Source organism: Heterocephalus glaber, unplaced genomic scaffold, assembly GCF_053883595.1.
Source record: "Heterocephalus glaber isolate CG9 unplaced genomic scaffold, H.glaber_assembly_v1.0 deba00001795, whole genome shotgun sequence".
NCBI lineage: Eukaryota > Metazoa > Chordata > Mammalia > Rodentia > Bathyergidae > Heterocephalus > Heterocephalus glaber.
Window position 1 is genome coordinate 3,183,576 of NW_028258476.1, and position 26,859 is coordinate 3,210,434.

Sequence of the window (26,859 nt, forward strand, 5' to 3'; positions counted from 1 at the left end):
TACCTAGAATTGCTTTTGCTATTCTGGGTCTCTTCTTGTTCCCAATGAATTTTTGGATTGTTTTCTCAAGGTCCATGAAGTATGCTGCTGGGATCTCAATTGGAATTGCATTAAATCTATATAGCAGTTTTGGAAGTATGGCCATTTTCACTATATTAATCATTCCTACCCAGGAGCAGGGCATGTCTGTCCATTTTCTGATGTCATCTTCAATCTCTCTTTTCAGAGTGCCATAGTTTTCAGAGACAAGGTCTTTGATTTCTTTCGTTAGGTTGATTCCTAGGTATTTCAGTTTTTTGGATGCTATTGTGAAAGGAATTATTTGCCCTATTTCTCTCTCAGTGAGTCTGTCATTTGTGTAGAGGAAAGCTATTGATTTTTGTGTGTTGACCTTGTAAGCAGCTACTTGACTGAATTTGGTTATTAAGTCTAGAAGACTTTTGGTGGAGTTCTTGGGGTCTTCTATATAGAGTATCATGTCATCTGCAAATAATGACAATTTGACTTCTTCATTTCCTATCTTTATTCCTTTTATTTGTTTCTGTTGTCTAATTGCCATGGCTAATGTTTCCAGAACTATATTGAACAAGAGTGGTGATAGTGGACATCCTTGTCTTGTTCCTACTTTTAGTGTGAAGGATTTCAGTTTTTGACCATTTAGTATGATATTGGCTGTTGATTTTTCATAGATGGTTTCTATCAGTTTGAAGTAGAGACCAACTATTCCAATTTTTTGTAGGGTTTTTATCATAAATGCATGTTGGATTTTGTCAAATGCTTTTTGTGCATCTATGGAGATAATCATATGTTTTTTGTCCTTGGCTCTATTGATATAGTGTATTACATTGATTGATTTGCATATGTTGAACCATCCCTGCATCCCTGGGATGAATCCCACTTAATCAGGGTGTATGATCTTCTTGATGATCTTCTGCATTCTGTTTGCCATTATCTTATTAAGGATTTTTGCATCTATGTTCATTAGTGAGATTGGCCTATAGTTCTCTTTTTAGGTTGGGTCTTTCTCTCCTTTGGAGATCAAGGTGATGCTTGCTTCCAGGAATGAATTTAGGAGTATTGCTTCCCTTTCAATTTCATTATAGAGTTTAAACAGTAGTGGCAGCAGTTCCTCTCTAAATGTCTTGTAGAATTCAGCAGTGAAGCCAACAGGGCCCGGGATTTTCTTAGTCGATAAGTTTTTAATTACATTTTCAATTTCATTGGTTGATATTGGGTTGTTCAGAATTTTTAGGTCTTCTTCATTCAACTTTGGTAATTCATATATATCTAGGAATCTGTCCATTTCTTCTGTGTTGTCCATCTTATTGGCGTATAGGTTCTGGAAGTAGGTATTGAGGATCTTCTGGATTTCTGCTGGGTCTGTTGTAATTTCACCCTTTTCATTCCTAATTGCATGGATTTGGGCCTTTTCTTTCCTTTTTCTGACAAGGTTGGCTAAGGGTTTGTCAATTTTGTTGATTCTTTCGAAGAACCAACTCTTGGCTTCATTGATATTTTTGTATCGTTCTCTTAGTCTCCATTGCATTGATTTCTCCTCGGATCTTCATAATTCCCTCCCTTGTATGAGCTTTGAGTTTGAACTGCTCTTCTTTTTCTAGAAGCTTGAGGTTCAGCATCAGGTTGTTTAATTGGGCTCACTCTGTTTTCCTAATATGCATATTCACTGCTATGAATTTCCCTCATAAGACTGCTTTCATTGTGTCCCATAGATTCCGATATGTTGTACTGTGGTTGTCATTTAATTGAAGGAACTGTCTGATTTCTTCTTTAATTTCCTCTGTGACCCATTGGTTATTCAGAAGTGTGTTGTTCAATTTCCACGTGTTTATGCAATTTTTTGAGTTTCTTTTGCTATGGATCTCCAATTTCATCGCACTATGGTCTGATAATATACAGGGGATAACTTCAATTCCTTTGCACTTACTTAAACATGTTCTATGTGTGAGTATGTGGTCTATTTTGCAGAATGACCCATGTGCAGCTGAGAAGAATATGTATTCTGATTTTGTGGGGTGGAAGACTCTGTAAACATGTTAAGTTTATTTGTTCAAGGGTTCGATTGAGTTCTAGTATTTCATTACTTATTTTTTATCTAGTTGATCTATCTATTTGTGACAGTGGGGTGTTGAGGTCCCCCACTACAATTGTATTATTGCATGTATGACTTTTCATATCTGCTAATATTTGTTTTATACAGTTGGGTGCACTAGTGTTTGGTGCATAGATATTTATGATTGTCATCTCTTCCTCTTGGATTCTTCCCTTTACAAGGATGTAGTATCCTTCTTTCCCTCTCTTCATCAGTGTTGGTTTGAAATCTACTTGATCTGCAAAGAGGATAGCTACTCCTGCTTTTTTTCGGGTTCCCGTCACATGGAGTATTGTTTTCCACCCTTTAACTTTCAGTCTATGAGTTTCCTTTTGAATTAAGTGTGTTTCTTGTATGCAGCATATTGTTGGATTTTGCTTCTTGACCCATTCTGCCAGTCTATTTCTTTTGATTGATGAATTGAGACCATTAACATTGATGGTTATAACTGAAACGTATTGACTTGTCATTGTCATGACTTTTTCTTTTTGTTGGGTTCTCCCCCTTTACATTTAATTTCTTGTCATGCTAGATGGGTTCATTCTGCTTTGCTTCCTAAGTTCCTAAGGTGCTCTTTGTCATGAAAGTATCTTATTTCTCCATCCATTTTGAAAGATAGTTTTGCAGGGTACATCAATCTGGGTTGGAGGCTGTTTTCTTTTAGGGCTTGGAATATGTCACTCCAAGCTCTTCTTGCCTTGATGGTTTGTGTTGAGAAGTCTGCTGTGATTCTGACTGGCTTTCCTTTGTATGTGATTTGTTTCTTTTCTCTAACTGCTTGTAGAACTTTGTTCTTCTGTTGAGTTTCTGGAATCTTAACAATTATATGCCTATGTGTAGATTTTTTAAAATCATGGCTTGTTGGAGTCCTATATGCCTCACTTATCTGTATGTCAAGTTCTTTCCCCCTGCTTGGGAAGTTTTCTGCCATTATTTCTGTGAAGAGATTTTTTATGTCATCTGCATTCTCTCCTGTTTCTTCATTGACTCCAATCAGTCTAATGTTATTCTTCTTTGCATCATCTAGCAGCTGCTGGATTGATTTGTCATGGTCCCTTACAATTTTAAAGCAGTTTTTCTTTTCCTGGTCAATAATTGGAATCTTATCTTCTGTATCTGAAATTCTGTCCTCACATTATCTCATTCTGCTGTGTAGACTTTCAATGGAGTTTTTCATGTCCTGGAAATCTATTTGCATCTGTTTTATGGATTCCATTTGTTTCCTATGTTGGGATTCCATCATGTTCCTCAGCTCCTCTCTAGATTTATTATTCATGTCTTGCACTAGGGGCACAATTTCTCCTGTTATCTGAGAAATTATTTCTGATTTCATTTTTTCCAGATCCCCTTTTGTTGGCAGTTCAGTGGGTCCAGGTGGTTGAGTATCAGAGTGTTCCATCTCATTTCCCTTTGGGGTTGCTGTAGGTGATCTGGAAGTCTGGTTTTGAGACTTATTTATGTGTTTACTCATTTCAACTGGGGGAGGGTGCTGTTGGAGCCTGTACGGATTACCTGCTCTGAGCTGGGAGAGGTGGGACAGGGGCCAGGGGCAGAGGTAGGGATGGTGGCCCAAAAGCCCTTTCATGTGGGCTGGAAGCAGTGGGAGGGGTGGTGGCTGGGAAGCCCCTTCCTCTGGTCCAGGAGCAGTGGGATGGCAGCTCGAAGCCCGTACCTCTGGGCCAGGAGCAGTGGGAGCGATGGTGGCCCAGAAGCCCCTTCCTCTGGACCAGGAGCAGTGGGACAGAAGATGGCCCAAAAGCCCTTTCCTCTGGGTTGGGAGCAGTGGGAGGGATGGTGACCAGGAAGTCCCTTCCTCTGGACCAGGAGCAGTGGGACGGCAGCTCAGAAGCCCCTACCTCTGAGCCGGGAGCAGTGGGACTCAGTACCGTGGTCTGGTGGTCTGGTGTCCTCTGCATCTTTGTAGTGTGGAACCAGGTGGCTGAACAGAGGAGCGGGGCGTTGGGGCGTCCAGTGGATTGTTGCCGGGGCGCGGGCTGATTTGGTGTCTTCTGCATGACTCGGGACCTGTGCAGGGCATGCGCAGACCTGCCTGTCAGCAGCAGGCTGATTCCACGTCTTCCACGCGACTCAGGACCTCAGCAGGGCATGAGCAGACCTGCCTGTCTGCAGCGGGCTGATTCGGCGTCTTCCTGTCAGTTTTGAGGTAATGCGATGTTTGGTAGGCGATTAGCGACCTGGAAACACGTGTTGCGCCTCTACAAAGAAGAAAAACAGCAGTGAAATTTCTAATGTGTGCTTCTGATCTCTTTTTTAATAGAAAAAAGAAAAATCTGTGATACTATTCTCTTCACTTATCTATTCTGGTTGTAAAAGATAAGTATAAGGTATGTGTTTTTCTGTAGTACTCCATTGTTTCCTTTTGTATGATGAGTAAAATTTGAGAAAAATATATGAACAAACTTGAGGTCTCAAGTTCATTTCATACAAACTTTCAAACAATAACTTTTTCTAATTATATCAATTCCTAGACCTAAGTAATACAAATATTTTCTAGTAACAAAATAAATAAGGGATATGAGAAACCATTTCATAGATTAAAAAAACACATATGGGTCATATATGTGGTTTGAAATATATGGTGAATGTTTAAATTTTAAAAATGTATTACACTAAAAGATTTTAGCTATCTTTAGCTATATGTCTTAAGCTCTATGTCATGGTTGCTGCAATGTCCTGAATCCATTCAACACATTTACCCTTCATGGTCATTTCAACTATGGGGAAGATTTAGAAGTCACGTGGTGTCAGATCTGGTAAACAAGGTCAATGGAGACACACTGTAATGTTTTTGCAAATCTGCCTTTTCATGGAATAGGGCTGGGCAGCCCATTCACTCTATTTTTATCATACTTTGCAAAGAAACTTTCAAAAGACTTCCAGAACGACTTCAGAAAGTAGAAAGAAAAATGGAATGAGTGTGCTCAAAGTGAGGGTGAATATATTTGAGAGTAATTAATGGCAATGTGTCTTTTACTCTCATTTTTAAAAAATTTAAACACCCATCGTGTTTTTTTATTCTTACATCTTATGTACACTGTGATTTCAACAGGTTAGAAATTTATAATTTATGGATAGAAACCAAAGTGCAATATTATTTTGTACTTATATAATTGATAAAAATTAATACTTTCCATATCAAATACTGGAAAGAATGTATATTCATGAAATTTTCTGGATTACAAGTGGAGTGTGAAATAGTATACTCATATGGAAAAGGTTGTAATGACTTTTAAAATTTAATACTCACACATTTATAAATCCAATTTTTAGTCCTCAATATAAATAAAGGAGATATACTTCTAAGTACCAAAATCTTACCAAATGCTTCTGTTTGCAAACCAAACTGTTCACAAACAGAAGCATTCATGAACCAAAGTACTACTGTACCTATAACATTAGTTATAATGTCAAATTTTGCTGGTATAATTATAAGAAAATTTTTATTTTCTAATTTACTTTTCAAAATATTCTCCACCTGAGTGTCCGTGAACTGATGACCAAATAGCGTGTGGTACATATATACATCGAAATCCTATTTGGTCATCAAAAGGAGACTTCCTATCCTTTGTTAAAATATGGACAGACCTGGAAGACGTTATGTGAAGTAAAGTAAACCTGATGTAGAAAGACCAGTGCTGCACTATTTCATTGGAATCTAAAATTTTGATCTCACAGAAGTCCATAGTAGCATAGTCATAATCAGGGACGGGTATCATAGTTGGTTGTAGGTACAAGGAGAGGATTGTCACTAAGCACTACATTAGATATTGGCAAAATACAATTTAGTGTTCTATAGCACAGTAGAGTGACTGTAGATAACTATAATATATGGCATATTAAAAGAGAGAGAAAAGAATTTTCAATATTTTAACACAAAGAAATGATAAATATTCTAGGATTTGAGTGTTGGATATACTTAATGTGATTTGAACATTATTCAAGGTAAACATACATTGAAATATCACATGGTATCTCATAAATATGTACAATACCATGAATTTGTATTCAGCCAAGAAGGAGATTGAAGTGTTGATATATTCCACAACATGGATAGACCTTGAAAACTGTTACGACTTGTATCTAGATGTCACCCCAAAGCCTCATGCTATCAGATGTGAGGCTTTTTGGAGCTGGCTCAGTCTAGGGGATGGGATACTTGGATTAAGGGAAAGGCAGGGTGGCTGCTTGCTGCTCACTGCCTTCTGCCTCTTATGTCATGGACTGTTTCTCCTTTGTGATGCCCCTCTGCATTGCCACACTGCCTCGGAGCCAGCCAGCTACAGACTAAAAACTACAAATTGTGGGCTGACATAACCTTTCCTCCTTTAACTTTGAATGCCTGGGAGTTTGTCTTAGGAACAAGAAAAGTAACTAAGAGTTTGGAACCAGACATGGGGTCATTGCTGTGATATTACCTGGCCATGTAATTCAGGAGCTTTTAGAACTGGTTTACAGAAAGAGTTTGGGAAGAGTTGCAGATGTTGACTGAAGAAGCAGCCCTGGGATTCTGTAAGCTGAATCTGAGAGATTCTGGTCAGAACTCAGATCAACAGAATGCTGATAAAAATGTTGCAGATAAGACCAGGAAGTTTCTTTTGGGAAGAAGGACTGTATTGGCTGTTGGACTCCAGATCATGTGTATTATGCTTTGGCAGAAAGTTTATCTGCATTTTGCTCATATCTAGAAACTTAGCCTAAGACTGAGCTTAAGTGTGGTGGACCAATTAATCTGGTGGAAGGAATTTCAAGGTCGTATAATGTCGAGGGTGTGGCATGGATACTTTGCGGGGCTTTTAGCCCAGATATATATTGAAATTCAAAAGAAAACGGCCCAGCAGAATGATTTAAAATGTTTTGAGTTTGGCTAGAAACAGTGCTCCAATAAAGTTGCTGACTTCAAAGATAGAGCAAAGCAGAATTTGGTTGCTGAGAAGCAATAGGATAACAAAAGAAATGGCCGGAGGGCATCACAGGAACCAGCAGGACTCCAGCCTTTGCAGCCTCAAGGTTTTGCTTGCAGAGGAGAATGCCAGAGCACCATGTTCCAGAAAGGTGGCCACTTAGGGAAGTTGTTCCTCAGGTTTTGGTTTGTAGTGTTCACCAATCCAGTCACTGGATCCCTGCAGCCAAGAGAGAAGAACGTATGGCTACTGCTCCACCTGGTGGCAGACTTTGGCGTCTTCCACTTGATGCTGGTTTTAGATGCATGCAGAATGCAAGAGGTGGGGGGTCAGGAAGACTTCAGCCCAGATTTCAGAAGAAGGCCTGGGAGGCCAGGGCGTGTGACCCTGATAGGGCAATGTGTGAAGCTGTGAGTGTGAAGCCAAAGTTGCAGTGGAGACATCAGAAAGTTGGAGAAGCCAGGAATATGGATCATCACCTAAGGAAGGAGTGAGCAAAGCTAGCCCAAGGAAGAAACCATGAGAGCTACAACTACTGGTGGCGCTGTAGGGGTGGAGCCACACAAGTCCTTTGGAGTTCACATCTTGCCACAGATTGCACTGGATGCTGGATGCGGAACTAGGGGATATAATGTTCGCCCTGTTGGATTTTGGACTCTCTTCGATCCCATTTGTTTCTATCCCCCTATTTGTACCTTTTGGAATGAGAATGTTTATCTTCTGCCATTGTATGTTGAAAGTGTTTAACTTTCTTTTTATTTGTACTGGGACTTGCAGCTAAGAGTTTGCCTTAAATTTCACAGGAGACTTTGGACTTTTCAGCAATGCTGAAACTGTTAGGACTGTGGAAAATCTTAGAGATAGACTAAATGCTTTTTGGATAAAAACATGTACATGAGTCTTTTGGGGAGCTGGGGCAGAAGGAATGTTATGGCTTGTATCTAGATGTCTCCACAAAACCTTCATGTGCTCATGGGCGGGCCTTTCTAGAAGTGGCTAGGTCACGGGTGTGTGATGCTGGGATTATGTCTGTGGTACTAGTTAGTCTGCTGATTGCTTTAGCAGAGTTGTGGGTATGGATAAAGGGAAGGCCTATCCTGGGGGTGAGTGGCACCACCCAAATGATTTATGCTGTGGATGAAATGAAAGGGAAAAGGAAGCTTGTTGCCTTCTGCCTACACTGCCATAGACTGTTTCCCCTCCACACTGCCCCTCTGCCATGCCACCTTGCCTTGCAGTGAGTCAACTATGGACTAAAACCTGTACAAACTGTGAACTGGAGTGTACATTTCCTCCTTAAACTTCTGGGTGTTGGATATTTTGTCTCAGCAATGAGAAAAGTAACTAAGACACTCTTCAAAAGAGATCACTTAAAAAGTGAAAGACAACCCACCAGCAGAATATATAAAATATTCTTGCAACTCAAAATTAAGGACACCAATAAATAAAAGGTTTAGAAAAGATATTTTACCAAAGAAGATGCACAAATGATCAATTACAATTGTCATCAGAGAAATAAGAAAATTAAATTACAGTGAAATACAATAAATACTGCTTAGACTTACTAGAATTAGAAAGAGTAGCTGGGTGTGGTGTTAAACACCTGTAATCCCAAGAGTCAGGAGGCTGAGGCAGGAACATCACCTCAAATTCATGGCCAGCCAGGGCTACATAGTGAGTTCAAGGCCAGCCTGTACTGCATAGCAAGACCCTGTCTCAAAAAACAAAACAAAACAAAAAAAGAAAGAATGACTAGTGATATTAAATATTGAGAATGTGTAGCAAATGAGACTTATATTTGTGGAGCCAAAATAAAAACAGAACTTTCCTTTTGGAAAATGCCTTTCAGGATGCCTTATGGAGGGGAGGAGGTAAAATAACTTACCAATATTCAAAGAACATTGCAAAGTTAGGATCTGCTGAGGCACTTCAAGAGAGCAGTCTGTGAGTTCCAGGAGAGGACTGCTCAGTTAGGGGGAGAGGCTGGGGTTTTTATGACTTATAAGTGTATGGAAATCAGGGAGTAAAAGCAAATTTATGATTGTAAGCATCTATTTTTTGAAAAAGATCAACAAAACTTACCATCATTTAACTAGATGATCAGGAAAAACAAGAGAAGACTAAGATTGCTAACACCAACCCTGAATAGGGGACATCAGTTGTGTTTCTGTAGAAACAAAGAGGATGACAAGAGAACACTGTGAATACAAGCTGTGTACACTATCAAATTACACAGGGTGGATGAGATGGATACATTACTAGAAAAACCTGGGTGTGGTGGCTCAATGTATAAGCCTAATACTCTGGGAAACAATCACAGAATCGAAAGCCCTATGTTAATTACTAGTATCACAAAGAAGGAATAAAAAAAACCTAAGAAAAACAATGACTGACTAATAACGAAACAGAAAACTTTACAAAAGGGAAAGGGACCAAGATATGAGGGGCGGGGGAACAGGATTAAACAAGAATTAATTTGTGTTAAGTGTGCGTGTATGAGCTCCTCGTGATAAATGCAGTCATTATGTACTGCAAATGTGTTCTAATAAAAAAAGAAAAAGAAAACTTGAATACTAATAATAAATAAATTGCATCAATAATTTAAAATGTATCAAAAAGGTAAATTCTGGCATAGGTGGATTTGTTGCCAGTTCTTCCAAATATTTAAATAATTAAACTCAATCATTCACACATTCTCCAAAAAAAATTGTAAAGGAGAGCTTGATGCCGTGGAATTGTGCATACGTAATAGTCAAAATGATAAATTCTATGCTACATGTATTTTCCAAAAATTAAAACTAATTTGAAAAATATCAGAGAAGGTAATTTTCACTAACTCATTCTATGCAGACAATATTACCCTGATTCAAAGTCTGATAATGTTATCACAAGAAAAGAATACAACAAATCAACATGTCTTAAAAATGTTACTAGAATTAGGCATTAGATAAATGCAAAGTAAAACCATAAAAAGGTACTGTTTCGCATTTACCAAGGTGGTGTAATGAAAAAAGAGGCAATTACAGGTCTCTTGGAGGTCACAGGAAAATTAGAAGCCCTGACAAGTGCTGTTGGATTGAAATGGTGCGGCCACTCTGAAAAAATTGTTGTCAGTTCTTCAAAAAATGCAATACAGATTATCATACTATGCAAAACTCTACTCCCAGGGATATATCCAAGAGAATTGAAGACATGTATCCACATAAAACTTGTACACAAATGTTCATAACAGCATTATTTATAATAGCCAGAAAATGAAACAAAGAAAATTGTACATCAGCTGCTAAATGGGTAAATAAAATGTAGTATTTTTTGCCCTGGAACATTATTTACAAATATAGTGGAATGCAATATTATTATAGCTACAACATGGATCAATCTTTATAATATTATATCATGTTAAAGAAGCCACACAAAAAGGTCACATGTTGTTTGATACAATCTCTATGAAATATCTAGTGAAGACAAATCTGTAGAAGCAGAAGGCAGGGTAGCGGTTGCTAGGGACTGAGAGGGTAGAGGGATTTGACTGGGAGCACATGGATATAGAGTTTCTTTGTGGAATCAATATTCTGGAATCACTGGTAATGATTATATACCACTGTGACACTGTGACTACTAAATACACACATTAAAAAGATGGATTTTATGGTATGTGAATTCTATCACAATAACATTAAGAAAAAAGAATAATGTAGCCAGGGGTGGTGGCACATACCTGTAATCTCACCATTGGGAAGTCACACTTGGTTGGAACGTGAGGGACAATCCACAGTCACACAGGTACCACAGCAAACACGAGCTCCTTGTAGGGAGCAGACTCAAGATCTTAACAAAGAAATGCTTCTGGGGGCCTTGGACCGGGGAATGGGCTTCACCGTGTTATTCTGAGTGAAGTTTAGAATGCTAAAGCCTTTTATCCTGTGCTATCTTCCTTTGTGCGAGCTAATTTCTCCCTACCTCTCTTGAACCTGTACCACCACTGGATGCTGAGTAGCAGGAAGAAGTGGCTCATATGTGTCTTTCGTAGATGCTGAACAATAGTCATCATAAAAGGACATGGTGGAGAAAATTCCATGTCACTCAGAGACCCTAGATTTTGAGTTAAATAGGACTACTGATATTTCTTCCTGGGGTAGTTGTGTTCTGCCTACGACACAGAGGAGTAAGTGGTATTTGAGGACCACAATGTTGACTATGCTCAACCATGAAGGGCTCACTAAAATCTGTGTTTACCTCTCGGCACACTTGTAAATTACGTGTCTTTGTAAGGGAGGTTGGACTCCGTGACTAGGCTCTACCCAAGCCAATAAGAACAATGAGCGTGTGTATCTTTTCTGGTTGCAAATGGATCACGTGTGTCTCCCCCATATTCAGTACAATTTTCCTGCTCTTGTGCCCCAGTTCAGAGGATGACAAGGCTCTCAAAGAGGCTGAGACCCCATGAGGTGGGAACCCGGGTCCCTTCACAACTGCATGGAATGAAGACCCTGCCAATTCACGTGGGCCTGAGGAAGAAAGAACTCCTACTGCCCTGAGCTCAATTAAAAGGACCTCTGTTATTTGAGCTAGTCTGTGATGACTGTAAACATAGCCTAATTAGAACACATTCTTTTCAGTTGTTTGTTTGTTTGTTTCAGTTACTTGGTTGTGATGCTGAGAGGTATTCACTTGGATATGACTGTAAATCTTATTCACTACTTAAGCATGAAGTCATTTAGGGTAATAACACTTCTAGGTAAACATTTTTCAAATAGACTAATAATTTGAAAGAAGAGGGAAAATGTCACCATCAAAAGTGTCACAATTGTTTGGCGTTATACCAAATTTTAGTAGGTTTTTTCATTAGGTCATTTCCAACTGGAGGAAAAATATGGTTCTTTTTATGTTCTTGTGAGAGAATTTACTCTGTCTCTGAGGAACAGAATAGGAGGGATAAACTATAATGTTTTACAGCATAGTGGGATGACTATAGTTACATTAGAATATTATATATTTAATGAAGAAGTAGAAAAGAAGAGTTTGAAGTCTTAAGCCATGAAGAAATGATAAGGATGAAAATTCCAATTACCTTGATTTGGGTATTACATATAGTACACACGCTTTGCTTTATCATACTGTACCTCACCTATATGTACAGTTATGCATCAGTTAAATATTTTTAAAACCTTAAAAACTAACAAAATTTTATATAAATGCAGCATATGCATACGTATGTATGTGCTGTTTTCCCAACATTCTTGTTTTTTTTTTTGGTAACGGGAATCGAACTCGGGACCTTGCACTTGTGAGGCAGGCGGCGGAACACGGAGCTAAACCCCTTGCCCTTCATGTATGTGCTGTTGATACCTGTTCCATTTCACACAGAGGATTTTTAGGCTAAGATGGGGGTGGGCGTGAAAGTCTTCGTTCCCTGTGGTTCCATCATCTGGGGACAGCTGCTGTGTGTAACCGTGAGGGCTTCTGGCCCAGCTGTGGGCTGTCTCTGTCTGTACCTGGGTCTCAAAGTGGCATGGGTGAGGAGCAAAGAGTATCCCTGTAGGATGAGGAACACCCCTGGCAAGCACTGTGAATCATCCTTATCTCCTTCTGGCAAAGAACTGACATTCAGAGAATGGAAGGGCACTGGCAGAGCTGGCAATAGTGGAGGCTGTGAGTCTTTGAGCATGTGCGGGCATCTGAACTGCAGGTACTCAGAAGAAACAAATCAGGAAGAGCAGATGCACATAAGTAGGGACAACAACCATTAAAGTCAAGAGGACTTTGTTGAGTAATTCAGCAAGCTGGAAGCCAGATTTAGGGGCAGGGCAAGTTGGAGTCAGCTTGGTCACGTATTAACTACAGCTCCAGTGTGACTCACTGAGTCGTAAGAGACAGCTCTGCTCCAGCTGTGGTGCCCAAAGAACCTCTGGGCGCATTGGTCACCTTTCTCCTGTCAGCTCCGGAGTGCTCCTCTGGAGCCACCTCCCAGCCCCAGTGCCAGGGTTGGGTGCCTCCTGAGCAGGTGCCTGCCTCAGCCTCCCATCTCTGTGTGCAGCTCCTACTTCCTGAGGAAGTGGAATGAAGGAATTGAGCCAGACAGCAACACACACAGCCGAGAATGGAGTGAAAGTGGATTTAATGGGCCGAAACAAAACGGAATCACTTATTTTCACCTTAAGTCCCTCTTCAGAGAAATTTTGAGCGGCTGAGAACCAGCTTAGCTACCAAGTTCTTCAGTCTAATTTAGAGGCTCCAAGGGCCCAAATGTGTAGAAAGAAAAACTTCATAGCACATGTTTTTAGGGTACAAATGAGAGGGACTGTGACTCAAGGTGACAGCATGCTGTTGTGAGGCAACTGGGATCCATACGAATAATGGGAAGGGGGTCAGTATCCAGTGATTGGCTCCTCAAGGACCTGGTTGTAGACCATTACTTCTGTGTTGTCTTCTGCTGAGCTGGTACTGGAGTGACAGTTGAGGGGCAGGGCTCCGGCATCTTGGACTGGCAGGGCTCAGGCACCTGGGGTTGGCAGGGCTCAGGCACCTTGGGATGGCAGGGCTCAGGCACCTTGGGATGGCAGGGCTCAGGCATCTTGGACTGGCAGGGCTCAGGCACCTTGGGATGGCAAGGCTCAGGTATCTTGGACTGGCAGGGCTCAGACACCTTGGGATGGCAGGGCTCAGGCACCTGGGGTTGGCAGGGCTCAGGCACCTTGGGATGGCAGGGCTCAGGCACCTTGGGATGGCAGGGCTCAGGTATCTTGGACTGGCAGGGCTCAGGCACCTTGGGATGGCAGAGCTCAGGTATCTTGGACTGGCAGGGCTCAGACACCTTGGGATGGCAGGGCTCAGGCACCTTGGGATGGCAGGGCTCAGGCACCTTGGGATGGCAGGGCTCAGGCACCTGGGGTTGGCAGGGCTCAGGCACCTTGGGATGGCAGGGCTCAGGCACCTGGGGTTGGCAGGGCTCAGGCACCTTAGGATGGCAGGGCTCAGGCACCTTGGGATGGCAGGGCTCAAGCACCTGGGGTTGGCAGGGCTCAGGCACCTTGGGATGGCAGGGCTCCTTGGTTTGGGGGACACATGGCTGCTGGGGTGGAGGCTGGCAAGGCTGTTTCACTTGTTCCTGTTGAAGCTGAGGGGGTATGGTGCAAGGCTGCTTCTGCTGGTGGGAACTCATGCTTCAGCAGTGGTTGATCCTAGAGACAGAAGAGATAATTTAAACAGGGAGCCGCTCACAAAGAAGACATGCTCAATGCCACTTCAGGTCTCTTAAGAAGCAAAGGTCCTTCTTTCTCCCTCTGTACCACAAAGAATACTTTCATGTTTCTGAGCCTTTGAAGAGGAGGAACTGAAAGGTGATTTGTTCTGCTCCACTTGATCAGGGCTTTCCCCAGTTCTCTCTTTGTCACACACACCCTAAAGCCCATTAGCAGCACAGCACATAGCAGGGCTCCTAGCGGGAAGGCAAGACTCGCAGCACTGGAGCACATGGAACTATGATGCTACTTGGTAACAAAAAACCACCTCAACAGCCTCAACCCACTCACTCCCTTCTGATACCTAGGAAGGCTTACCCTGCAAAGGATAGCTGGCTGCCCTAGAACCCCGCAGGATCTTGCCGGTGGCCTGGCTCCTCTGCCCCGAGTGCTGTCTTTGCTGCTGCCTGTCCAAATATTACCCAGCCACTGCAGATCGCTTCACGATGCACCTTGGGGGCAGGTTTTCTAGACTAAGCCTTCCAGAAATCTCCTCCGGTGGCTCCCCAGCCACAGCACTTACCCTTGTTATTTGACACTGATCATTCACTACATAGTATTTTAGCTTTTTTCCCCCTCCTAAACATATTGTAGATTTATGGAGCAAATTTTTTGTAGCCTAAATTATTTTTTAGCAAAGGCCATATACAATAAGTTCTCACAGAAATATTTGTTGAAAGAATAACATTATTTAAAAATTACAAAGGAAGAATTAGGTCAGTAAAAGTCCTGTGGATCTGAGTTCTCAGTCTTACCAGTGACAAACCCTCTGGGTCCTTAACACACCAGCAAGGAAGTGTAGGAAGAACCAATCTGGTCTAGAGTCCCTTTAAGGCCAAGCCACAATTGCTGTCAAAACAATTATTTCTAGAGTACAATTCAGATGAACAGTCTACGTGACTATAGCCAAATTTCAGTAATGCCGAGAAACACCAAAATGACTACAACAAGGTGCCAATAAAAATTAAATGCCTAGGGTGAATGGTAAAAATTTCCAAATAAAGAGACTCACCTGGCTCACGGAGAAGAAGAGATGGTCTGATGTGGTCCCTTCAGCCAGCTGGCTTTTTATATAGGGAACAAGCCCTGCCTCAAGGAAATGGGACTTTCAAGGCCTCCGTGTCTATTCCTTCTCTGTCAGACATGATTCACCCCTGAATCCACCTGTTAGCTCAGCTTGTGTGATGAAATTATCAGTATGACCATCTTTCTGGCATTTACAGGCAATTATGTCACCGTATGACAATGATGTCAGGCCTTATCCTGGAGCAGCGCACTTTATGTCCAAGTCCTTCCCTCCTTACTCTGTTGAGCACCTGACAGCTCCACAGATGTGTCATTTCCCCCAAGTGTCTGAGCTCAGGACCAGCCAGCCACTACCAAAGGCTTCTCTCCCTGGTCCTCCTAGCCACTTGTCTTCCTTCCATTTCCAAGTGGTACATGATATGTAGCAGCTACTGGGAGAACTGAATAAATGAATGAGTGGATGGATGATGGATGGATGGTTGGATGGATGATGGATGGATGATGGATGGATGGTATTTGTAAAGAGATACCAGAAGTTGCTTTGAGAATTACTAGGAAGTTTCTCATGAGAGATATACTTCCTTAGGATGAGCCTCCTGATATGAGCTAGAAGAGGAGAAAGGGCTCAGCAAGAGACACATGCCTCTGCTGCTTTGTCCACCCATCTATTTCATTCTCTGTTAGAGTTTAAACGTCACCTACCTGTAGGCCAGTGACACTGCTGGCACCATGCCTGCATTCAAGGAATCTTGTGTCGATTGCACTTCTCTAGGATTGGGTATAAGACTCTCCTTACTCAAAACCTCTCCTTACAACCCTAAAAAGGAGTTGCAACCACGTTGTGGTGTCTACATGATGGGATTCTCAGATATAAGGCAACCTGCTCTCTGCTTCTAAGTCCTCTTTGCTATCAGGCTGACTTGAGCCTCAGCTTGGAAGATGCATCTCTGTATCTCCTGGACCCAAATCCCTTAGTGCATTGGGATCTCGTGTCTAATACACTCTTTAGGTTTTGAGCTGGGGCATGTACTTCACTTGTACCTCCTTTCCCTCCATCAATATAGTTCTTATTTTAGCTTTTGGAATTTCTCCTTTTATTCTCTGCTGTTCTAGGCACACTGACTAGTTGTGTATAGAGGATTTTTCTACTACAGAGAGAGCTCAATTTCTTCACCAAGAATGATTGAATAACCACATTATTTTGTTAAGCTATACAGCTGCTGCTTGCAACTACCATCTCCTCACACACCTCTGACCTTTACAGTGATGTCCTTGTCATGAGAAGATGCTGCTAATTTTCTTAGTTAAATCCTGACCTTCGTTGAACCTACTGGATAGCTTGCTACCTTCTGAACATTCCTGCTATTCTCTCTGCCCTACACTTTACCCAAATGCTGCCATATAGCCTTATCCATGAAGGCTTGGATGAAAGACCTATTGACAAAGTTGGTCTGTAGGACCCTGGTGCATCTCTCTCTCTTTCTGACCCAAAGCTCCTATGATACTGCAGTGCACAGTATTCATGGAAAACACTGTGCTCTTATGTGTGCACAACACAGAGGGGTGGGAGAGTAAATACACATGGGCCCAGATTCGACAAATGCTAGCAGTGAAGGGCATGAGAGGAAGCTTCAGATGAAGACTTTCATCTCCAGGCTAAGGAGATGTGACATCATTTCTTCACAATCCTCAAGAAGTCCCATGGTCATGACCGTCAGTTGCTTGGGTGATGTACAAAAAGATAATTCCTCCTTGAATAGATATTCCTTCCTTCTCATGTTTCCCTCCTGTAATTATTCTTCTTTCACACCCCAAATAATCTCCCTGCCCATGAGTTTAAATGTCAAATATAACTTATTGTAGAATGCAGGTTATGATAGCCTTGAAACAGGCACATAATTCAGGAAGATGTGTAAATACAACCATCCAGTAAGCAGAAATCCATGTAGAGTGCAGAAAGTCAGATGGACTGACTGTAAGAAAGTTGGGCTTGGTTTAAATTTTTTCTTCTCACACTCTGGAAAAGTTGTTGTGGTTGGTTTTTTCTTAGTTCACTCCTAGAATATTTCATGGTGTTGCATTCCAGGAAGAAGCCTTCTGTGTTGAACTTCCTCTCAGTGAGATTGGGAGCTGAAGCTTGTTGAAGATGCTGCCTCTCATCACAAATGGCTTCCAAGAAAATTTGATGGAGTGCCATAAAAGAGAAGATTCATTTGTCTTCGTGTTGTTTTGGCCCTAGTAGCTTATGAGGCCTTTCTTGCTTTTGAAGATACACTACTGCTGCCCAAGCAAAGGAGGTTTCAATGGAAAAGACGAGCAGATATTAATGGGGAGGTGGATACCGGGAAAAGATCAAATTGTATAATGGTGGGCACTGATGAGGCGGGCTCTGTAAAATGTACAGGATCCTGCAAACTTGAAGATCATCCCTCCAGACACTAGGAAGAGCATGTCACAGGTCCAGCAGCTAAGATTACAGGCTGTGATGGGCAACACTGCTAACAGAACACCGTTTCCGGTGTGTCTTCGAAATGGTGGAAGAAAGAGGTAGCTGTGTTAACAGAGAGTCTCTCCTTTGGGTAAAGAAGAACAAGTTCATCTAACGCTCTACACCAGTGTTTGTCCTACTTGTATAAGTAGCTTTTCAGTCCCTAAAACTATCCTTATGACATTGAGTTCCTTTCCTTCTTTTCCTATTTCCTTACCAGGAATTGTGTTTTACTACAAAGACTCTTTATGTGCCATAATTGAAAGAAAACAAATTTTTTCTTATGCAGCAAAAACATTACATAAAGTAAAGGGAAAATCAATTAAGGAAGGCAATTTAAATTTTGGAATTGTGATGATAAGAATCTTTCTTTTCCTTTTCTAGCATGAAGTTCATTTTAACTGAACAGCCACTGGTAATGAGGAGAGAACTCCTCTGGGAGAATGGCCTGGAAAACATTTCTTTGAAATCAACATGGAACAATTCTCTCTCGAGTGGAGACTATCTTGTTCTCATTTTTTTCATTTTAATGTCATCTGTCTTTCTTCTCTATGATGATTTCAAAATGATGTCTTAAAAACAAAGCAGTCTTCTAGATACAATTTCTGTATCTTATCCCTACCACAGGAGAAAAAGATTCATTCTTCTGTTTTCATATTGAAAACACAATATCATTAATCCAACATAGACATGAATCTCCAGAATTTAGGTTTAACCTTGCGGGAGATGGCAGGCCCATGTAGTGAAAAGTAGACCATCTAAGACTGAGCAGGATAAGTTCTTTCTCAACCTAAATACACGTCATCTAAGATGACAAGTCAGAGAGTTTCAGGTAATGACACAAACCTAGAACCTCCCTTCTGGAATATGTGCTCAGCACTGGATTTCCTGCTTAACCTCCCAGTTACAATGGATTGCTGATAACAATGAAAATTTTGAAGATATTCCAATCCAAGTAAAAAAGGAATTCTTCTCATTATTCACCCAATTATTGAGCACCTATACTATGTCAGGCAGTGTTGTAGACTCTTGGGATGTGTCAGTGAATAATAACAAAGATCTCTGAATTTATGGAGCTCACATAGTATAGAGGAGGGTGGAAATAAATTATAAAGGAACATAATGACTGTGAATTACATATCAAATGGTATGGGAAAAGAATAGTAGTGTAAACAATTAGGAGCAGCAAGGAGGTCAGAATTGTGTTGTAACTCCTCTTTGAGAAGGTTATGTTGGGAGAGACTTGGGATATATGGGGAAGAATGTTCCAAGTAGGAAAACATCTGCTGTAAACCCTGGAGTCTCCCTGGCCCGTTTCAGTGGGACTGAGGCTGAGGTGGAAAGTGTAAGTGGGAAGGGGGAACAGGCTAAAAGAGAGGTAAGTTTGTCTTCAGATTTTACTCCCTGCTGTCAGCCTTCTTTAGGACATGATGAATCATTCTTCACTCACAGACCTTGTGAGCTCTTTGCTCTGCAAGACTAATCACCTCTGAGTGAGTTGCACCAAAGAAATGTCTTTTCAGGGGCCCACAGATATCTTATATTTCTCGAATTTTCTAGCTTGGAGAAGTTACTGCTTTACAAAGGAAGGGTTAACTATATAAGAAATGACAAAACTCACATATAAGTCCCTTTAAGGGCAGGAAGTTTAGCAACAAAAGATATGCTTTTTAGCAAACTTTGGTTCTTCATGTGATAACAAAAGGCCATTGAATTACTCAAATTGATTAATATACTATTCTTAGTTTTTGAAAAAAAATTCTTAAAAATAGTTATATGAAATATTATAGTATAAATACACAAAATAATAAAGAAAATGTGATGTTGATATGAAATTAATTGAATTTTGGGGAAAATACCCTTTGCCAGCAGTTGTATGGTTGTACCTTGTCTTCTTTCTTATTGCATAAGGTCAAGTAAAACCCCTCAGTGATTTCCTTCCTAAATCCTGGCCTAGAATTTGCCATAGTCCCTTTCTTTTGTCTTTAAGCTAATAAGGTGGTCCTCTTTCCCCTGCCTCCTACAATGAAGTATTTTTTTTTAACATAGTGATGATATTGACTTTGTGCATATTTAGAATTGAGCATTCCTCATGTTTCTGGGTATCAGATTGCCTTCTAGTCCACTTTTCCATAGCATCTCTCTAAATATGCTGAAATAAAACACTCAATAAGATTTTTTATCTCTTTTCTGAGAAGCAGACGATTTGCCTAGGACATCTGTAATCACAAAAGAAGTAACTGGAAAGATACAGAGACTTGATGAATATTGGTCACTACTGACTTTCTGTGACAAAGTATTGATAGGTTCATGAAGGAAGTAACTCATTTAAAAGTAGAAGGAAGAGGGCAGAGTATAAAAATTTGATAGAAAAGTTGGCTAATGATCCATTAAGACTAATCTGCTGCAACCATTGTGGAAATCAGTGTGAAGATTCCTCAAAAAACTAAAACTAGAGGTTCCATTTGACCCAGCTATTCCCCTTCTTGGTATCTTCCCAAAAGAATTAAAGGCATCATACCACAGCGATATATGTGCACCCATGTTTATAGCGGCACACTTTGCAATAGCTAAAATCTTGGAAACAGCCCAAATGCCCATAAACCAATGAATGGATAATGACGTTTTTTTTTTTTTTTATAGAAAATGGAGTATTACTCAGCCATAAAGAAAGACAAGTCCTAGGGCAGAGAAGCTCAGCTGGTCCCAGCACCTGGAATGAAGCTCCCCTGCCACCATCCCAGGCTCCTAGGGCAGAAAAGCTCAGCCAGTCCCAGAAAACAGAAGGAAGCTCCCCCACTGCCATCCCAAGCTTCTAGGGCAGGGAAGGCACGTGGGTGCCAGAAGCACCACCCCCATGGAAATGAGAAAACACATAAACAAGCCTCAAAAACAGAGTTCCAGATAACCTACAGCAATCCCAAAGGGAAATGAGATGGAACAATTTGATACTCAACCACCTGGACTCTCTGAACTGGCAACAAAAGAGGATCTGGGAAAAATGAAATCAGAAATAATTACTCAGATAACAGCAAAGATTGTGCTCATGGTGCAAGACATGACTAATAAATCTAGAGAGGACACAGATAAAAAAATAGAGGATCTGAGGAACATGATGGAATCCCAACATAGGAAACAAATGGAATCCATAAAACAGATACAAACAGATTTCCAAGAGATTAAAAACTCCACTGAAAGTCTGCACAGCAGAATGAACCAATGTGAGGATAGAATTTCACATATAGAAGATAAGATTGCAATTAGTGAGGAGGAAAAGAAAAATTGCTTTAAAATTGTAAGGGAACATGAGAAATCAATCCAGCAGCTGCTAGATGATGCAAAGAAGAATAACATAAGACTGATCGGAGGCAGTGAAGAAAGAGGAGAGAGGGCAGATGACATAAAAAAACTGTTCACAGAAGTGATGGAAGAAAACTTCCCAAAGAGGGCAAAAGAACTTGACATATAGATAAGTGAGGCATATAGGACTCCAAAGAGCCTTGATCAAAAAAAATCTACACATAGGCATATAATAGTTAGGATTCCAGAAATCCAACAAAAGAACAAAATTCTGTAAGCAGTGAGAGAAAAGAAACAAATCATATACAAAGGAAGCCCATCAGAATCACAGCAGACTTCTCAATGCAAACCCTCAAGGCAAGAAGAGCTTGAAGTGATGTATTTCAAGCCCTATAGGAAAACAGCCTCCAACCCAAATTGATATACCCTGCAAAACTATCTTTCAAAATTGATGGAGAAATAAGATACTTTCATGATAAAGAGCACCTCAGGAACTTCATGAATACCACACCGGTACTCCAAAACATTTTAGACAATACCCTAGGAAAAGACAATGAGGATCCCAATCCCAGGAAACTCAGCAGAATGAATCCATTGGGTGTGACAAATTAAACACAAAGGGGGAGAATCCAACAAAAAGAAAAAGTCATGACAAGGCTTTTAAAATTTTTGACTTCATCTCCCTAATGAGTGTATAATTCAATCTTATTACTGTACTGATTAGTATTTTTCTGATTCTAGAGTTGCACACCTTTCCTGTGCTGTACTGGCTATTTATCATCTTCTTATGTCTACATTTTAATTGGGTTGTCTATTAATGAGCTCTAAGAATTCTTTATATATTCTGGTCATAGGTTATATGCATTGTAAATATGGTCTGTTTAAGGACTACTTTTCACTTTAATGATGTCATTTAAAGTTCTAAATTTTGATGGAATCTCATTTATCAATTTTTTTCTTTTATACATCATGTTTTTTGTATCCTAGGTAGTTCTTGCCTACCCTGAATTCATAAACATTTTCCCTTATAATTTCTTCTTAAAGTTTTATACTTTTAGGCTTTCATATTTAGGTTCATAGATCCCTTCAAGTTATTTTCATGTATGGATAAACAGGGTTGAGGTTAATTTTTTATATACGGATACCAGGTGTTCTAGTGCCATTTGCTGAAAACAATCTCTTCCTCGGCTCTTGAATTGAGTTTATATTCTATAAAATGCTAATGTTAAATAATCTTTCAAAGCTCAGTGGACCATATATGTGTGGTTCTATTTCTAGATTCTCTGTTTTATTCCAATGATCTATATGTCTTTCCTTACAATAACACTGCCTTGATTACTGTAGCTTTAGAAGAAGTCTTAAAATTTGGTACTAAACGTCTTCCAGCACTGTTTTTTTTTAAACTTTTCTAGTACTCCTACATAACTTTTAAATTTCAATATCCAATTCTTCATTTATAGCAAGTATACACAGACCTGAATTTTTATATATACCTTGTGTTTTCTAATCCTGCTAAATTCAAGTACAAGTTCTAGGGGCTCCTAGAGATTTCTTAGTATTTTCTCTGTAGATGATCATTTCATCTCCATATAAAGATTTTGCTTCTGTTGTGCCAATCCTATCCTAGTTGTGTCTTTTTATTGCCAGACTATTTTGGTGGGGACTAGGTTTCAAAGTTTAATGGACAGATAAAGAGTAAGCATATCTGCCCTTGTTCCCCACCTTAAGGAGAAAGCATTGTATCTTCTCCATTTATATAAGACGTTCTCGCTGGAAGTATGGAGTACATGTCTTTAATCTGTTGAGAAGGTTCTGTTCTACTTCTAGTCTCCTGATAGCTTTTACCATGAACAGCTGTAGAATTTAGTCCAATGCTTTTTCTCCAACTAGTGACAGGCTCATATGGCTTTTTCCTTTCCTCTGTTAAAATGATGACTTTTGGGGGTGGATCTTCCAATGCTGAACCAACACTGCCATCCTTATAACAAAACCACTTTCTACATCCTGCCAGATCTGACTTCCAATAGTTTGTTTTGTTAAACAAATTTCTATCTATGTTCATACTTTTTTCTTCTCTTATCTTTATCCAGTTTTAGGATTAGCACAATGTTGATTTCCTAAAATGAGGGGAGAAGCGTTCCTTCTTTTTTCTGCTTTAATTGTTTGATATAATTTATCAGTTAAAATGTTTATGAGCTTGCTGTTGTCATATAGGTAGGTTTTCAAGCTAGGAATATACTTTCTTTAATAGGTGCTATTCAAATTTTATATTTCCTCCAGAGTTTGTTTCATTAATTTGTCTTCCAAGTTACGTCTTAGAAGTTGTCAAATTTATTTCAAAACAGATTTTTGTAATATGCTTTCTATATCCTTTTAAATTCTGTAAAATCTGTGACAATGTCTCCTAAATCTTAATATTGTAATTTAAAAATGTATAACTGATATTGTGTAACAGGAAGAAAAGGTCTAAAAGAGCAGGGGAATTGGGAGGAGTAGGGGAAGGGAAAAACGGGAAAGGAAAAAATATGAGAAGAGGAAAAAAATGGAAACAAGGTCTTTGCAAATAGGGAAGGGTGGAGGAGGTGAAGAGAGGGCAAGGGAAGGGGAAAAAAAATAAGGATCAAGAGACTCATGTGATGGTACAAGATCCCAATGATAAATGTAACTGTATTTTATACCGAAAATGTACCAATAAAGTTAATGGGGGAAAAACAAAAGAAAGACAAACTAGAGACGTCTATAGCTAAATGGATCCACCTTGAGGTCGTACTCTTTTTTTTGTTGTTCTTTTATTCGTACATTTTAGGTGTACAATTCGTTTACATGTATCATTGGGTGCTTGTTCCTGTACATGATGCATCTTGGTTCTTATTTTTTCCCCATTACCTGTGCGCCCTTCACCCCCTCCGCCCTTCCCTATTTACACAGACATCATTGCCATTTTTTTTCTTTTCTCATAGTTTTTTCCTTTCCCTCTTTTCCTTTCCCCTTCCCCTCCCTTCACTCCTTCGTCTTTGGACCTTTTTTCCTATTTCAAATTATCAATTATTCCTTTTAATCATTTTAATCCTTAGTTACACTTTCAGTTTCTCACACTAGAGAAACCATTCAGTATTTACACATGTGTCCTATTTATTTCACTTAAGAGTATAGCCCCTATATGCATCCATTTAGCTATAAATGTCTCTAGTTTTTCATTCTTTATGGGTGAGTAGTACTCCATTTTATAAAAAAACCCCAGATCTTCTTTATCCAGTTTCGAATTGATGGGCACTTGGGCTGCTTCCAAGCTTTAGCTATTACAAACTGTGCCTCTATGAACATGGGTGCACATATATCACTGTGGTATGATTCTTTTGGGAAGATACCCAGCAGGGGAGTAGCTGGGTCAAATGGGACCTCTAGTCCTAGATCTTTGAGGTATTGAGATCATCCTCTTAAGTGAAATAAATAAGACACACATGTGTAAAAACCAAATTGTTTCTCTAGTGTGAGAAACTGAAAGTGTAAATGAGGACCAAAACGTATAACAGATATTATGAAATAGAAAGAAAATGTTCAAAAGGGAAGGGGAACTAGGGGTGGGGGTAGGAAAAAGGAAAGAAAGGAAAGAAAAAAACTGAGAAAAAAAGGAAAAAGTAGAAATAAAACTTTTGCAAATAGAGAGGTGGAGGGGTGGAGGGAAGGGAGGAGGAATGGGGAAAAACAAGAACCAAGACATATCATGTACAGGTACAAATTCCCCATGATGGATGTGATCATATTGTATACCTAAAATGTACCAATAAATAAACTTAATAATGAAAAGACTAATCTTTAAAGAATAAAAAATGAAATTAAAGATGCAGTCATCCTGCCCAATTGTTTCAATTAGTGGTGTGCAATAGCAGACATTTAATAAGAAGGAATCAAAGAAATGAGCTTTGCTTGAAAATGATCCCTGGAAAGAAACTTGAAAAGAATTACTGCCAAGGGGGGAATTGACTGGAAACAATTTGGAAGCTTGATGAAATTGTTTTGTCTTAAAAACCATTAGCCAAGGCCACAAAAGCTTGTGTTTTGAAGTCTTGAAACAATCTCAAGGCAGAAGGGCATGTTAAATAGCCTGGCCCCAGAAGAGGATATCCAACTCACTTCCAGAGAGGCTAATGAGACAGGAGCAACCACCAGAGGCCAAGATCACCTTCCAAGAGCTGAGCCAGTGTTCTATAAAATAATTTCTGCCATCCTCATATGCAAGTAGGCTGCAACCCGGCTCAGAGGGCTTGCAGAATTCCTGTGGCTCAGATTCTAGCTATCTTCCTTTCTTCCCTTTCCCCACGGAAATTTCTAGTGGGGTTATTCAGTTCCTGCTGCACTATTGCAAACTGGGCTGTGGCAGGGTTGGAGAGGTCGTCTTTTGATTTTCTACTTAGTGGACCAGAAAGGCTACATGGACAAGATATGATTAGAGAATTATATGTTACCCAAAACCCCTAGACTTTGAAGTAGATACGGTGACTTCATTGGACCTGTATGTCTAAGTATAAAAAGAAGAATCAAATAAATACTTGGCAACTAGAAAGCTAGACTGTGTCAGAGCTATGGGTGCTCCCCATTCTCCTGTTCTCTTCTATTTTGGGGCACACATGTGTAGTTGAGTGAGACCATGTGATCATGTGGTTGACATCTAGCTAACATCACACCATTGGAAATACACGTTATCCATGGAATTAAGAGAAAGTATGCTTTCTCTCTTGCCCCTTTCCTGGTATGAACAATAGACTACAATGGAAGGAGTGACTACTGAGGGCTGAGTCACAGAACAGAAGCAGTCTGAGTTCCTGCCAACACACAAAGGACTATGGAAGATGAAAATTAGAATTCCATTGTATGAATTCACAGGCATTAAGGGGATTTTTGTCACAGAAGATTACCTAAACTGTCAGGTACACATAACATGAATAACACATTTTTCTTGTTTACTTTTTAATTTTAATGGTTAGGAACATGGATTATAAAGTATGTTAATCAAATAAATATGATTATAGGAAAGATAATGTGATTGGGGAAAAAAAATCCATCCAGTTCGGGTTACTTTCAACACAGGTGTCATCTGGATGCAAAGAACACAGTGTAGGCACTGTCCTCAATAAACGGTTTCACTCACTGAGTGTATAAAGAGAAAAGCGCTGGAGCAGGGAGTGGGCAACTTCTCATTTAACACTCAACTGTTAAAGTCATCTAGCAAATTGGAAGGCCTTTGGGCACTCTAAGGAGATGCTTGGAGAATCCCACAGTTCCTAAAAGAAGAGTATAAAATGGGGTGGGCACGAGTGGGAAGGGGAGATACAGTGCAAACAGGGACCCCACCCTTGGCAGTGCATCTGGGATCTGTGCAGAATCTCAGAAATGTTTTTGGACATGCAGAATATATGGTTTTCCTCTAGCTCAGCAACATCTTCAAGACATTATAAAAATAAATACGAAGTAATATTATATATTACTCATCATTTTGGGAAATACAGAACAGTAAAAAACAAGCATTAACAAAAAACAGGCAGAAAAAGCCCCTGTATATATTGTGCTGAATTTGGTGTCAGGATTTTTCTGTATCTTTCACAAACCCACATGCATGAATAGACTTTAACAAAGAGGCAGAACACTGTAAGTGGAATGAATGTCACAGAATTGTACATTTCAAAATATTTCAAAATAAATTTTGTTACAGATATTTTCCACAATAAATTGTATTTTTAAAAGTAACTCCAAACAAGAAGAGCAACAGAATTC

General features: G+C 39.9%; 1 protein-coding gene across 2 annotated transcripts; it reads right to left on the reverse strand.

Moving 5' to 3' along the window:
• Positions 1-10,018: 10,018 nt before the first annotated feature.
• On the reverse strand, positions 10,019-15,392 carry LOC101698108 (uncharacterized). 2 transcript variants are annotated; one of them, XM_087203347.1, is made up of 2 exons: positions 14,592-15,271; positions 10,019-14,213 (listed from the first exon to the last, which is right to left on the reverse strand). In XM_087203347.1, the coding sequence occupies exon 2, from the start codon at positions 14,192-14,194 to the stop codon at positions 13,445-13,447; it is 750 nt and encodes a 249-aa protein (XP_087059473.1). In that variant the 5' UTR covers positions 14,195-14,213; positions 14,592-15,271; the 3' UTR covers positions 10,019-13,444. The 2 variants fall into 2 exon arrangements, with proteins under 2 accessions (XP_087059473.1, XP_087059472.1); XM_087203346.1 differs by lacking the exon at positions 14,592-15,271 and adding an exon at positions 15,286-15,392 and having other exon boundaries at positions 10,022-14,213.
• Between the last annotated feature and the right edge of the window lie 11,467 nt (positions 15,393-26,859).

What these genes read in the sequence shown, in the direction of transcription:
- LOC101698108 (XM_087203347.1), bottom strand. Translation starts at nt 14,194, where the DNA reads ATGAGTTCCCACCAGCAGAAGCAGCCTTGCACCATACCCCCTCAGCTT.